At 46.4% G+C, this 15,741-nt stretch overlaps 1 protein-coding gene across 3 annotated transcripts in view; it reads left to right on the forward strand.

Annotated features, from left to right (window-relative positions):
• Positions 1–15,165, forward strand: part of IFT140 (intraflagellar transport 140) — a 102,000-nt gene extending 86,835 nt beyond the window's left edge. For all 3 annotated transcript variants that reach the window (XM_036021056.1, XM_036021057.1, XM_036021058.1), the window contains exons 26-30: positions 118–324; positions 577–789; positions 867–1,033; positions 2,563–2,704; positions 14,910–15,165. In XM_036021056.1, coding sequence (XP_035876949.1) covers positions 118–324; positions 577–789; positions 867–1,033; positions 2,563–2,704; positions 14,910–15,104 — 924 coding nt within the window. In that variant the 3' untranslated portion in view covers positions 15,105–15,165. The remainder of the gene's footprint in view (positions 1–117; positions 325–576; positions 790–866; positions 1,034–2,562; positions 2,705–14,909) is intronic.
• The last annotated feature ends 576 nt before the right edge of the window (positions 15,166–15,741 follow it).

Genomic DNA, 15,741 nt, shown 5'->3' on the forward strand with positions numbered 1-15,741 from the left:
TGTTAATGGCATAAGAGAAAGTCACATGCCACCACTGAACTTGGCACTGGGTTCCTCTGAGGAGATGGTGGTCAGGAGGGTAACTGCCCCCTCTTGGTGTCTGTGGCACCTTCCCAGTATCAGGAAGCCCTGCAGCTTTGTCTGGAGCAGAACATGACCATCACCGAGGACATGGCCGAGAAGATGACTGTGTCCAAGGACTGCACAGATCTGTCAGAAGAGTCACGGCGCGAGCTGCTGGAACAGATTGCCAACTGCTGCGTGCGCCAGGGCAACTACCATTTGGCCACTAAGAAGTACACGCAGGCTGGTAACAAGCTCAAGGTGAGGAGGCCTGTGTAGTCGCTTGTGCTGCCCATCAGGAACACATGCCTAAGGCATGGTCTTCCCTTAGTCCTGAGTCGAACCCAGTAGGGATGAGCTCTCCCGGGCCGGGTTCTGAAGGGTGCCAGAGGGAACCAAGAGTCCTGGGCTCACTGCTGCCTGGCGCCCAGCAGACACTATCTGCTACAGCGGGGCAGTGACATGGCGTGCTCCTAGCGCTCCTCACCTGGCCCTGGCTCCTCTTCCATCTAGGCCATGAGAGCACTGCTCAAGTCTGGGGACACAGAGAAAATTGTGTTCTTTGCGGGTGTCTCAAGGCAAAAGGAAATCTACATCATGGCAGCCAACTACTTACAGTCCCTGGACTGGCAGAAGGAGCCGGAGACCATGAAGAACATCATCAGTTTCTACACCAAGGGGCGGGCCCTGGACCTGCTGGCCGGTTTCTATGATGCCTGTGCTCAGGTACAGCCCCCTTAGGCAGTTCTGGGGGCCCGGGGAAGCTCATTGGCCCATGGGTCCTGATAGTCTCATCTGCTCAGGTGGAGATCAATGAATACCAGAACTATGACAAAGCCCATGGGGCGCTAACTGAGGCCTACAAGTGCTTGTCCAAGGCCAAGGCCAAGAGTCCCCTGGACCAGGAGACCAAGCTGGCACAGCTTCAGAGCAAGATGACGCTGGTGAAGCGGTTCATTCAGGCCCGAAGGTTTGTTCCCACAGGAGGGTGGGAGGCTGGGTGTGCTGTGCCCCGGGCCCCACGGGAGCCTTGTGGAGTCCCCCCCACCCAACCCCCTGCACCAAGACTCTTGCTTGTGCCTTGTTATTCTCTGGCTCCCCCTCACTGCCAGGTGCCAGACCCAGGTTACATTTCCGGTGAATGCTCTTCAAAGGAGCTCCCTGGACACCTAGACAGGAACATGAAGGGCATTGCTGTTGCTTCATTCATGTCTGACCTCCTCTTCATGGGGGATCCCCTCAGAACCTGGGAACGTTCTTGGGAAGATTGTTCTAGAAACAACCAGTGACCACTGAGACAGAAATCTGTTAGGGGACAGAAAGTGCTGGCAGCTTTGGGCCTGAAGAGAGTGTCTGAGAGAAGCCTGGGACTTGCTCATGTGTGTGCGGGGGCTGAGCAGGACAGCTCCTGGGTGGCAGGGACCGAGGTGACAAAACTCATGATCCTGCACTTGGAGGCAGCGCAGGGCCGGTGGGAAGGGGGCTCGGGCAGCACGTTTTCTCTGTGTTTAGGAGAGGCCACCAATCTTAGTCTGTACATGACACCAGTTTTTATTTATTGGCAAATCTTGCAGCTTTTCAGAGCCCACTGTGTACGTAGCAGCCCTGCTTCTGCCTCAACCATTGAAAGCATTTTCTTACCTGAGAACAGGCTTTTGAAGAAAGAGTTCCAAACATAACTTTGATCACTGTTGTGCAAAGTGGGGCTCTTTAAAGGGTACTACCATAAGGAGACTGAATGGTAATAAAAACAATTACAATTATAAAATAAAATAAAATAATAAAATAAAATAAAATAAAATAAAATAAAATGCACTCCCTACTCATATGTGTAAGTTCTGGAGTATCTACTGAGCCTGGTATACAGGAGGGAGAAGGGAGGACATTGGGCAGCAAGGACCACAAGCCGCAGGGCAGGGCATGGTGGATGGAGTGGAGAGGACTCGGGAGGCCACAGGGCAGTCCGCCCGGAGTGGCCGAATCAGGGCTCGGCAGGAACAGGCCAGCGGGCCCTCCCGAAGCGGGAGTTGAGCCCCCGGAGGCTCTGGCTGACCGCTCCGAGCCAGGTGCTGCTCTGGGAAGGCCCTCCTCGTCCCGCCCTCACTCGCGCATCACTTGCTGCTCTTCGACAAACCCCAAACATGTCATTGCGCCGGCCTTTGTTCGTGCCAACCCCCTGTCCAACCTCTTGGCCCCCCTAGTCCTCCTCTGTGTCACACTGTCCTGCTCTAGACTGTTTCTTGGGCAGGGACTAGGACTGAAAAACATTTGCTCTGGCACAGTACTGGCACTCCAAGCTATCAGTAAGTTTTGTTAAATAAATGAGTGAATTTATGAAATAACTCATTAATGAATTGTTTTAACTCATGAGAATTACCTTCACAAAAGATTCAGTCTTTGGTTCTAGTGAGCTCTTCCTCAGACCAGAGGGCCTGCTCTGACCTCTGACACCCAGCCCATGCCCTGGGCTCGGGCTCAGGCTGTCTCTGCTCACGGCAGGACATACAGCGAGGACCCCAAGGAATCGGTCAAGCAGTGTGAGCTGCTCCTGGAGGAGCCAGACCTGGACAGCGCCGTTCGCCTCGGGGACGTCTGTGGCTTCCTGGTGGAGCACTACCTGCGGATGGAGGAGTTCCAGATGGTGAGTGTTCAGGGTTGTGGGCGGCTGTGCTTCCCAGGGTGGGACATGCCTGGAGAAGCCCCACCCACGGCCCCCAAGAGTTGGGAGCTCACTGTGGAGGAGGCGTCTCGCCTGTTTTTGTTTTTGATTTTTTAGCCTTTTTTATTTTGAAATAATTTTAAACTGAAAAATCATAAGAATAATAGAACCCAAGTGTGTCCTTTACCAGATTCACCAGTTTTTAACATTTTGCCATATTTAGTTTTTGTGCTCTTTTCTTTTTTTATTGTTTATTCTATTACAGTTTCAATTTTTTTCCCTTTCACCCCTCTCTACCCAGCCCACCCCTCTCGCTCACAGTGAATGCCCTGTTGTCCATGTCCACGGTCACTCATACACGTTCTTTGACTAGTCCCACCCCCTTCCTTCCACCATTCCTCCCTCCTTCCTCCCCTCCTACAGCTCAGTCTCTTCCATGTTTCCATGTTGCTGTTTCTATTTTTCTCGTTAGTTCATTAGATTCCAGTTATAAGTGAGGTCATGTGGTGTTTTTCTTTCGCCAACTGGCTTATTTCACTTAGCATAATAGTCTCCAGTTCCATCGATGCTGTCACAAAAGGTAGGGGCTCCTTCTTTATTTCTGCTGGGTAGTATTCCACTGTGTAAATGTACCACAGTTTTTTGATCCACTCATCTACTGATGGGCACTTGGGCTGCCTCTAACACTTGGCTATTGTAAATTGTGCTGCTATGAACATTGGGGTGTGTAGGTTCTTTTTAATTGGTATTCTCGATTCTTAGGGCATAGTCCCAGAAGTGGAATTGCTGGGTCATAAGGCAGTTCCATTTTTAATTTTTTGAGGACATTACATACTGTTTTCCACAGTGGCTGAACCAGTCTGGATTCCCACCAACAGTGCACTAGGGTTCCCTTTCCTCTACATCCTTGCCAGTGCTTACTGTTTGCTGGTTTATTAATGATGGCCATTCCGACAGGTGTGAGGTGATATCTCATTGTGGTTTTAATTTGCATCTCTCTGAGGGCTAGTGATGCTGAGCATCTTTTCATGTCTCTGGGCCCTCTGTATGTCCTCCTTGGAGAAGTGTCATTCAGGTCCTTTGCCCATTTTTTAATTGGGTTATTTGTCTTTCTTGTGTTGAACTGTATGAGTTCTTTATATGTTTTGGAGATTAAACCCTTGTCCGATGTACCATTGGCAAATACGTTCTCCCATACAGTTGGTTCCTTTTTCATTCTGATGATGATCTCTTTAGCCATGCAGAAGCTTTTTAATTTGATGTAGTCCCAATTTGTTCATTTTTTCCTTTATATCCCTTGCCTTAGGAAATATATCAGCAAAAATGTTGCTATGTGGGATGTCTGAAATTTTACTGCCTATGTTTTCCACTAGGACTTTCATGTTGTCATGACTTATATTTAAGTCCTTTATCCATTTTGAGTTTATTCTGGTGTGTGGTGTAAATTGGTGGTCTAGGTTCATTTTTGTGTGTGTGTACCAGTCCAGTTCTCTCATCTTGCCATATGTATTCATTCTGCATGTATTTTTTTTAAGATTTATTTATTTTTAGAGAGAGAAGGGAGGGAGAAAGAGAGGGAGAGAAACATCAATGTGTGGTTGCCTTTCACATGTCCCCTACTGGGGACCTGGCCTGCAACCCAGGCATGTGCCCTGACTGGGAATCGAACCGGCAACCCTTTGGTTGGCAGCCCATGCTCAATCCACTGAGCTACACCAGCCAGGGCTGCATGTATGTTTTTAAATTTCTATTGTGTACATGAAGTGAGTATTTTTTGGAGCCAATTTGAGAGGTACAGACATCCTGCCCCTTCACCCCTTAGATTGCTGAGGGGTGAAGACACCCAGGCATTGAATTGCTGCGTCAGAAGGAGAGCGAATGTTTAATTTCTAAGAAACTACCAAACTTTTCTTTATTTTCCTTTTTGTAATGTCTTTTTAATGATTCATGTCAGGATTATTCTAGTCCTATCAAACACACTGGGAAGCATGCCCATCTCCTGTTCTTTCTGAAAGACTTAAGATGTAAGACTGGTGTCTTTTCTTCCTAACTGTTTGATAGAATGCATAAATAAACCTACCTGGGCTTGGAGCTATATTTTGGAAGGTTTCTGATCATTCAGTTTAATAGTGGTTCTCAAACATTTTGGTCTCAGAACCCCTTTGCCCTAGGAAAGTTATTGAGGACCCTGTTTATGTGGATTTAATCTACCAATATTTACTGTATTAGACATAAAACTAATTTGTAAAATATTTGTTAATTTGCTTAAAAATAGAATAACATGCTATAACTTAACATAAATCCACTGAGAAATTACCCCCCCACCACGGCACTGCCCTCCAGAGAACTCTATATTTTATTAAAAATAACTATGCTTTCTAAAACAAAGAAGATTAGTGACAAAAGTAGCATTGTTTTACATTTTTGCAAATGTCTTTAATGTATGACTTAATAGAAAACAGCTAAATTCTCAATTTCTGTTTCTGCATTCAATTTGGTAAAATAGGTTGTTTCAGTTGAAATATATAAAGAAAATCGAGCCTCACACTCATATATAGGTGAGAAGGTAGGGGTGTGTAGTAGCCTTCTCAGGTGTCGGTGGAGCTACTTTGACGCCGCACCGGTAAGTGCTGGCTCACAAGCGTTGGCCACAGTGAGAGCCCTGCAGCCCCGCCAACTCACTGCTTGTTCTCTGCCGCCTGGAACCCGTTGTCCGTCGTGGGTCTTCTACACATACAGGCTTTTGTGAAATCAGGGTGGTCATTTGCAAAATCTTGGTTCACTGAGTTATGCAAACATTAATACATTTCATTATATATATTTCTAAAATCTCATTTTTTAATATATATTTTATTGATTATGCTATTACAGTTGTCCCATTTCCCCGCTTCTCTCCCCTCCACCCTGTACCCCTTCTCCCACCCACGTTTCCCCCCTTTAGTTCATGTCCATGTGTCATACTTATGAGTTCTTTAGCTTCTACATTTCCCGTACTATTCTTGCCCTCCCCCTATCTATTTTCAACCTACATTCTATGCTACTTATTCTCTATACCTTTTCCCCCTCTCTCCTCCTCCCACCACCCTGCTGCTAACCCTCCATGTGCCCTCCATTTCTGTGGTTCTGTTCCTGTTCTAGTTGTTTACTTAGTTTCTTTTGGTTTTGCTTTAGGTGTGGTTGTTAATAATTGTGAGTTCGCTGTCCTTTTACTATACATGTCTTTTCTTTATCTTCTTTTCTTAGATAAGTCCCTTTAGCATTTCATAAAATAAGGGCTTGGTGATGATGAACTCCTTTAACTTGACCTTATCTGAAAAGCACTTTATCTGCCCTTCCATTCTAAATGAGAGCTTTGCTGGATAGAGCAATCTGGGATGTAGGTCCTTGCCTTTCATGACTTGGAATACTTCTTTCCAGCCCCTTCTTGCCTGTAAGGTCTCTTTTGAAAAATCAGCTGACAGTCTGATGGGAACTCCTTTGTAGGTGACTGTCCCCTTATCTCTTGCTGCTTCTAGGATTCTCTCCTTCATTTTTACCTTGGCTAATGTAATTATGATGTGCCTTGGAGTGTTTCTTCTTGGGTCCAACTTCTTTGGGGCTCTCTGAGCTTCTTGGATTTCTTGGAAGACTGTTCCCTTTGCCAGAATGGGGAAGTTCTCCTTTATTATTTGTTCAAATACGTGCTCAATTTGTTGCTTTTCCCCTTCCCATTCTGGTACCCCTATAATTCAGATGTTGGAACATTTAAAGGTGTCCTGGATGCTCTTAAGCTTTTCCTCATTTTTTTGAATTTTTATTTCACCATGCTTTTCTACTTGGTTGATTCTATCTTCCTTCTGGTCCACTGTATTGTTTTGAGACTCAGATTCCTTCCTTTCACTATTGGCTCTCCTCCATATATCTTCCTGCATCTCTTTTATGGTAACCTGCATCCTTTCATCTAATTTGCACCTAAAATCAATCAATTCCATGAGCTTTCTGATCACCAGTGTTTTGAACTGTGCATCTGATAGATTGGCTATTTCTTGGTCGCTCAAAAGGATGAGTCCTGGGGGACTGATCTGTTCTGTTGGAAACATGTCTTATATCTTTCCCTGTCCTTTTTTTTTTTTTTCTGGTCTGGTTGCTCTTGTTACGGTGGGGGGCAGAGCCTTAGGTGTTCACCGGGGCTGGGCACCCCAGTTGCTAGATTGTGATGTTATATGTGGGGGCGGGGCGGGGATGGGAGGGAACAATGGCGGTAGTTCCGTTCTCTTAAGCTCAGACCCTTCTCTGGGATCCTGGGCTGCAAGCTCTGCCCTGGTCCACAATTGATGCCTCACTGCGTCCGCCAGCCACAGCTTGCGTACTCAGGGATCACCGCTGCGTTCTTGCGCCCCAGATGGCTGTCGTGCTGATTTCACGCCAAATTTTCCCTGACCTCCACGCGCCGCTGACCCGCGCCAGCCCCACGCCCTCCTGGCTCGTCATCTCCTACCAGTCTGGATGTACGGGTCTACTTCAACTTCTTGGCTATCCAACTTCCATTCAGATAAATCCTCTGTCAGTTCTGAGTGTTATTCTGTCTGTAAATTATTGTTGTTCTAATCTTGGTTGTGTGAGGAGGTACAGTGCGTCCACCTATTCCTCCATCTTGCCGGAAGTCCAAAATCTCATTTGTTAATATCACCACCAGTCTCATCAGAAGAGTCTTTAAGTATTGTGAAGATGTCCGGCTCCTGGTGGCCAGTGCATAGGTTTCTGAAATTCTAACTTTTGTTTGAAAGCTCAGATTTTATCCTTAGCAAAAATACTTCCAAGTGACAGTTTCACTTTGTTCATTTTTGAGAAAAAGTCTGCCACATGTCCAAGTCTGAATAACCACAGTTTATCTTTTAGTCGTTTTTACAAATAAAAATAGTGTTCCATGTAAGTAACAAATTTAGCTCACAACCCACACTGGTGTGTTTCTGCATCCTCACCAACATTTGGTGCAATCAGTCTGTTATCGCGGCCGTCTGGTGGGTGAATAGTGGTATCTCACTGTGGTTTTAGTGTCTACTTTCTTTCTTTTTCTTAAAAGATATTTATTTATCTATCTATCTATCTACCTATTTACTTACTTAAGAGAGTGGGGAATGAAGGGGGAAAGAGGGAGAGGAACATCTGCATGGGAAACACCAATTGGCTGCCCCTCGTAGGTGCTGCACTCTGATGAGGACCGAGCCCGAAACCCGGGCACGTGTCCTGACTGGGAATCGAACTGTCAACCTTTCACTCTACTGGACAGTGCTCCAACCGACTGCAGAACACTGGTCAGGGCTAATGTCCACTTTCTTGGTGACTAATTAATGACTCACTGGCTGTCTGCACATCTCCTCCTATAACTGCTCAAATCCTTTACCATCCTTTTCTGGGTGTTCATCTTCATATTGTTAACTGTGGTCCTTATATGTTCTAAATACGCTTCTTGATCAGACATAGGATCTACCAGTGTTTTCTCTCAGTCTGTACGTGGTTCCCTTCTAATCCTTTCTCCTCTTCTTGTGGAATTACAGTTACTTGTATATATTGCTCCCTGGCTCAAATGAATCTCTTCTCTTTTTCCCCCACCCCAGATTTTTTCTGTTTCTCATTTTGGGCAGCTGCCTTTCCTATTGCTCCAGTTCACCAGCCTTCCTTTTCTGATCTTCCAGCCATGTTTTACATCTGACCTAATTCCCACCCCTGGGGGTCTAACTTGGTTCTTTTCCCTTTGTCTTCCATGTCTGTCTTTATTATACTTATCCTTTCCTCCACCTTCCTAAGTATATGAAGTATATTTATAAAAGCTATTGTAAAATCCTTGTCTCCTATGTCAACTCTGGATCTGTTTCTATTGATTGATTCTTTATTATGGCTCATATTTTCCTGCTTCTTTGCATGTTTGGTCATTTTTTATTGGACTCCAGACATTGTGTTTTAGGTTGTTGAGTGACGGAGTCTTTGTGTGTGTGTATATTCTTTTAAATATTTCTGAAGTTTGTTCTGAGATGAGGATAAGTTACTTGGAAACAATTTGATCCTTTTGCAGCTGTATTTTATCTTTGTCAGGTGGGTCCGGAACAGCCTTGAGGCCAGGGCCAATTCACCCCCCGACCATGGCACTGCCCTCCCGAGAACTCTGTTCCCAGTGTGTTGGCAGGCCTCCCCACCCTGGCTGGTCGAGCGAGAAATGCATGCTCCTGGCCTGTGTGTTCGTCTCGGGGGTTGTTCCACCTGCTCCCTTCGGACGGAGTTTCCCCAGCCTCGGGTGCTTCCCTCACATACACGCGCTGGTCATTACTCAGATGCAGTCTCAGGGCCCTTCAGCCTCAGCAGGCCTCTGAAGGTGCTGCTCTCTGTCTCTCCTTCTGCCTCACGCCCTTGGACTTTCTTTTTATATGTGGTTCTCAGCAGTTTGATGGTGATGTCCGTGGGCATTTACACTGTATTGATACTGAGCTTCTTGGGTATGTAAATGTACGTCCTTTACTGACGTTGGGGAAATTTGTAATTTTTTCCCTCGAGTATTTTTTCTGCCTTATTCTCTCTTTCTGGGACTTCAGTTAAATGTTAGGCATTTTTATACAGATGAACACACATTTGTAATTCCTGCTCATCATTTCAGACCCTTTTTCTCTGTCATTGGAATTGGATAACTTAATGACTTAACTTCAAATACACTGACTTTCTTCAGCTATCTTCCATCTGTTTACCTCTTTGGCAAAGTTTTTCTTTCAGACTTTATGTTTTTTAGTTCTAGAATTTAAACTTAGTTCATTTTTCTTTACTAAAATTTCCTATTCGTTCATTCATTAAAAACAATTTTCCTTTATACACTTGAGCATAGTTATAATTGCTGCTCTCAAGTCTTTGCTGATACCTCCAATATCTGGATCATGTTGAGTTGGTCTCCATTATCTGTTCTTGTTTGAGAGAGAGACAGAAACATTGATTTGTTGTTCCACTTATTTATACATCCATTTGTTGAATCTTTTTAAAAAATATATTGTATTGATTATGCTATCACAGTTGTCCCATTTTCCCCCTTCACTCCCTTCCACCCTGCACACCCCCTCCCACCCACAACCCCTCCCCCCCCCCCGTTAGTTCATATCCATGTGTCATACTTATAAGTTCTTGGCTTTTACATTTCCCATACTATCCTTACCCTCCCCCTGTCTATTTTCTACCTACCATGTGTGCTACTTATTCTCTGTACCTTTTCCCCCTCCTTCCTCTTCCCACTCCCCTGTTGCTAACCCACCATGTGATCTCCATTTCTATGATTCTGTTCCTCTTCTAGTTGTTTGCTTAGTTTGTTTTTGTTTTCATTTTAGGCATGGTTGTTAATTATTGTGAGTTTGCTGTCATTTTACTGTAGATGTTTTTTATCTTCTTTTTCCTAAATAAGTCCCTTTAACATTTCATGTAATAAGGGCTTGGTAATGATGAACTCCTTTAACTTGACCTCATCTGAGAAGCACTTTATCTGCCCTTCCATTCTAAATGAAAGCTTTGCTGGATACAGCAATCTTGAATGTATGTCCTTACCTTTTATGATTTTGAATACTTCTTTCCAGCCCCTTCTTGCCTGTAGGGTCTCTTTTGAGAAATCAGCTGGCAGTCTTATGGGCACCCCTTTGTAGTAACTCTCTCCTTTTGTCTTGCTGCTTTTAAGATTCTGTCCTTATCTTTAATCCTGGGTAATGTAATTATGTTGTGCCTTGGTGTGTTCCTCCTTGGGTCCAACTTCTTTGGGACTCTCTGAGCTTCCTGGACTTCCTGGAAGTCTATTTCCTTTGCCAGATCGGGGAAGGTCTCCTTTATTATTTGTTCAAATAACTTTTCCACTTGTTGCTCTTCCCCTATCCCCTTCTTCTCCTTCCCCTTCTGGTACCCCTATAATTCAGATGTTGGCACATTTAAAGATGTCCCGGAGGTTCCTAAGCCTCTCCTCATTTTTTTGAATTGTTTCTAAATTCTTTTCTGATTGGATGTTTCTTTTTTCCTTCTGCTCCATTCCACTGATTTGAAACCCAGTTTTCTTTCCATCACTATTGGTTCTGTGTGTATTTTTCTTCATTTCACTTATTGTAGCCTTCATTTTTCCATCTAACTTGCAAACAAAATCAACCAATTCTGTGAGTATCCTGATCACCAGTGCTTTGAACTGTGCATCTGATAGGTTGGCTATCTCTTGGTCACTTAGTTGTATTTGCTGTGGAGCTTTGATCTGTTCTTCCGTTTGGGCTATTTTTTTTTTTTTTTTGTCTTGATGTGCCTGTTAGGTACTGAGGGGCGGAGCCTTAGGTGTTCACCAGGGTGGGGCAACCCAGTTGCTGGGTTGTGATGCTGTATGTGGGGCAGGGGTCTGAGAGGGAACAATGGTGCTTGCTCCTCTCTCTGCTGGATTTCAGTCACTTCCCTGCTTCCCCCAAGCAAACTGGGCCCTTCTAGCGCTGATTCCTGGGTGGGTGGGCTTGTGTACATCCTGGGACCCTGTGGGTCTCTCCAACGAACTCTCCTGTGAGGCTGGGAGTTTCGCCCACTGCCGCCTCAACCCCCACAAGTGTTTTCAATCAGTGTTTTGAGACTTTATTTCCCCGAGCTGGGACCCTGGGTTGTGCAGCCTATCTCGCTCCCCAGTTTTGCCTCGTTTATCTGTGCACAAATGTGGTACTAGACACACCGCGCCCCTCTACAATCCATCGCCTCACTGGGTCCGCCTGCTGCTGCTTAGTGCGCCCAGGGTCTGCCAGCTGCCCTGCCACGACCCCTCTCCACTGTGGCTGCCAGACTCCGCCCCTCCTACTGATCTGGATGAATGTGTCTACCTTAACTCCTGGTTGTCGGACTTCCATAGAGTTCAATTTTCTGTCAGTACTGGTTGTTTTTTGTTTTTAAATTGTTGTCCTTATTTTCATTGTGCGAAGAGGTACAGCGTGTCTACCTACGTCTCCATCTTGGCCGGAAGTCCCTATTGCTCCATTTGTTGATTCTTTGTGTACTGGCCAGGAATCGAACCCACAATCTTGGTGTATCAGGATGACACTCTAACCTACTGAGCTACCTAACCAAGGCTATTACTTGTTTTTTGAGTATAGGTCAAGTTTTCCTGTTTCTCCTTATGTCTAGCAATGTATTTATTTACTTTTTTTGTATTTTGGACATACAATGTTATCCAATAAGAGATGTTGGGTCCTGTTGTGTTCCTCCAAAGTGTATTACTGTTTGTTTCTTTCCCCTTCCTTCTTCCCTCTCCCCCTTCCTCCTTTCCTTTCTTTCTTCTTTTCTGTAGTCATCTTGGTTCAACTCAGTCTAAACTCTCTCCCACAGTGGACAGCTGCTGGAATCTCTGCTAAATACTTTAGCTTCGGCACAGCTTAGAGTCTGCCCCTGTCCCCACTAGGTGAAGAGTGTAGGGTCCACAGAGGTCACGGCAGAGTTCACACTCAGAATTTGGGCTCTCCTTCGATGACTCTCCCTTTTCTGATATTTCCTCACATTCCAGCTGTTATGGTTAAGCCCAATTCTGATTCTGGTTTTTTAAGCCATTAAGGGAGTGGTTTTCTATGTGCCTTTTAGCTTCTCACAGTAGCCCTGACTGGGGCTGCCCATGTGACAGAAGTTGCAATTAGACAGCAATTCACCTCTCATGCTCCTCCCTTGTTGCCACTTGGCAGCTCCCTCTCATCTTCCTGCGCATGGTGGTTCTCCAGTGCCTTTTATGTTTTGCCCAGCTTATCGCTGTGTCTGGAAGGGTTGGTCTAATATTAATTTCTCTGCCATTACCAGAAGCTTCTCTCCTCATTCTTTTTAATCATAATCCTCTCATAGTCAACATTAGATTCTACCTGGCTGCATTTTTCCTTTGCATTCCAATGGGTCATATAGACTTCGCCAAACCCACATACACACTCCACCTGCAGCAGCTTCTTCAGCCACCAGCTGAGTCACCCGGCAGATAGTTCCTGGCCGAGACCACAGTGACCCCACAGAATCTCTCGGGGTCCCTTCTTAAGTGCTCACAAACTGAGTATTGACTAGTTTCAGGATTGTTGCTAGTGAACTATGCCAGCCTCATTAAGCTGAGGTTTCCAGAATTCACAGGAAATTTCCAGAATTCATCAGCAGGCTCCGGTCAGTCTGAAAGGTCAGCACCATGAAACCCAGATTTCCTGCTCTTAGCACTTATTTCCTCTTCGTCCCCCACCATGTCCACTCACTCACATTTTCATTATGAGAATACAGCTCTAAATCTAATCTCAGCAAGGAAGCAAAAGTGAAATAGGGACAAAATTGGACTATGGAGATGCTCAGACTACTGTATCCTCAAAATTAACAGAAAAATCACATTTTAAGTATTGCAACATATTTTCTGTTGTCGTTACCCTTGTTTGAAGCCTATGGGATTTAATGACTAAATTTTTAAAAAAATCTGTCTGTAAATTGAGAAAGTCTAGGCATATACAATCTTCCTCTTCATGAGCAAAAACCCCTTGTTGCTGCTCTGACGTCCTTCCTTAGTTTCACTTCCAAACTTCGTTCTTCACTTTCCTCTCCCCACTCACGTCTCACTGCCCTGTCATCAGACTCCAGTCCCGACAGTTTCCTGATGTTGGACGGTCTTCAGGGGTCAAGATGTCCAATAACATTTCTCTGTTGCCCCTCATCTGTCTTTGGTGACTGTCTTCCTTCTAGAAACTTTGCTCCTGCCCCTTTGTTAAAGAAATCAGCTCTGCACATCACGGAGTTGCACCACCAGGTCCTTTCCGACCACACAGCTCTTCCCTCCCCCGCTCCTGCACCCCCCTCCCCGCTCAGTGTAGGCACTCCCTCCCTCAGCCCCAGCCACTCTCACCACAGCTCCCACACGGGACCAGCCTTGGTCTAAGTGCTATGTCCCGTGTGCCTAGCACAGCACCTGGCCCATAGCAGGCAAGTGGTAGATACGTACAGAAGCCTCTTCCTGTGTGGCTTTCCTCTCCCTCTGGTCTGCAAGCTCTGGGGCCGAGGTGGGGGACTCAGGGATGGGGGCGCAGCTTTGCTCTGCCCATTTCCCATCCTTCCAAAAACCATGTCTAATCTTTATATCTTTATAATCTTTTATTTACTTTTAGTATCTTAGTTGTATCTGTCCAAAATAAGATTGCTCTAAGTTTTTATCATCCTTAAGAAATACTAAGATCTGATCATTACAAATTAAAAGCTTCTAGAAATTTTGGTCACATTCTGAATTGATATAAAATGTACCTTGTGGGTAAGCCTTAGAAGCCACATGAGCCCCTCTCCCTTCCCTCTTGTGCTTATGCGTAGCCTCCCTGCGGGTGAGTGGGCATATCCAAGTGTGAGCAGGTGCAGACATGGCGTGGCAGGTATTGGCTGGTATAGCAGGTATGGGCAGGTGCAGGCAGGAATAGGAAGTATGGGCAGGTATAGCAGGTGTGGGCAGGGCAGGCATAGCAGATTTAAGCATGCTGGTTTTGCTTCAGACCCCCCCCCCCGAGACGGCTCTGTGTGGCGCCCCCATGCTCCCCTACATACTCCCACTGGCAGGACCAGAGGAAGTTCCACAGGAAGACACTGACAAGTTCCATAGTTTACCAGTCTCGGATCAAGGACCACACATACAAGAGTCAAATTAATCACAGGCCTAATTAACTGGGGTACACTGGATGCTTGGTCAGAATAAATTAAGACAAACCATGTACATGTTGCTGCCTGCCTGCCAACCAGACAAGCACATGCCCCAGAGCGCATGAGAAAGATGAAGACGTGAGTCCCTCCTTCCCTTGGGGTCCCCCTGTGTACATCCAGATCAGGGAACACGGTCCCAGAGCACACACAGGTTCTTGTGCACGGGCCACTGCTCACTCCAGGCTCTCCGGGAGCTGGTGTTCCTGCCCCAGGCCCTCCCCCCCACAGCTGCCCACAGAGCCTGTTCAGCTGGTGGTGCTGATCGCAACTCACAGCACTAACCATCAGAGCCAGAGCCCGGCTGTCCTTGGACACCACCACTCCTGGAAATGCCCAAAGTCCCAGGTTGCACCCTGCCCCTCAGTTGAGAAGCAGGGACGGCTCTCCCCTGACCTCCAGGGGCAGGTGTTCAGGAGACTCTGCAGGGAAGGCACAGGTCCTTGGTTCTGACGTGAGCTGACCCGGTAATGGCTGTTCTGTGATGCAGGCCTACAAGTATCTGGAGGAGATGCGGAGACGCCTTCCCACCACCAAGGTATCCTACTACGTGACCCAGCAGACCGTGGATGCCGTGCACCAGGGCCTGGGCATCCCTCCAGCACGCTTCGTGCCCGAGCAGACCCACCACGACAGCATGGAGGACCCCGAGGAGGTGATGGAGGAGGTTGAAAATGACCCCTGAGGAGCTGCTGCTGGGAAAGCTTTTCTGGAACTTTCTAGTCATTAAGAGCCTGACTTTTGGGGGGAAAAAGAAACTTTTGTGTTTGAGTACATAGCTGTAGGGCCCAGGGCACAGGCTGATCTGTTTATAAGGGGAGGGTGCTGTCCCTTCTGCGTTCCTGCTCCTGCGGGGTATAGTTCAGCCCCTTTACTGTCAAGAGAGTTGGCTCATTTTTCCCACGCCTTTCTCCACGTACAGACTGCAAAGCCTGAGTTTCTAGAACTCCACAAACTGAGGATATTAGTATACTCACTGCCTCATCCCAGCACCCAAGTAGGTTGCTGACATTTTTCAGCAGGATTTTCATTCCTGACCACAGGGCCATTCCTGAGGGGATACCAGAGTGGCCGGTGGGTGGTTCTCTCCATGAGGCAGCCTGTGCCCTTTCTGTCATGGCTCCCAGTATGAGGGAGGAGCTGGCACCAATGTATAGTGAGGACGGGTGACCTTGGGTGCCACCCAACAGCTGCTGAAACTCTAATAAATTTTATTTCCTCAGAGGCCTGTGTCCCTTTCCTGCCCTGTCCTGCCCATGTTTTCGTGTCTCCCCTCTGGAGGGCCTGTCTAGGCACTGAGGCCCCTGCCTGAGCAGTGAGAA

Source organism: Phyllostomus discolor, chromosome 3 (assembly GCF_004126475.2).
Source record: "Phyllostomus discolor isolate MPI-MPIP mPhyDis1 chromosome 3, mPhyDis1.pri.v3, whole genome shotgun sequence".
In the NCBI taxonomy this organism is placed as follows: Eukaryota; Metazoa; Chordata; class Mammalia; order Chiroptera; family Phyllostomidae; genus Phyllostomus; species Phyllostomus discolor.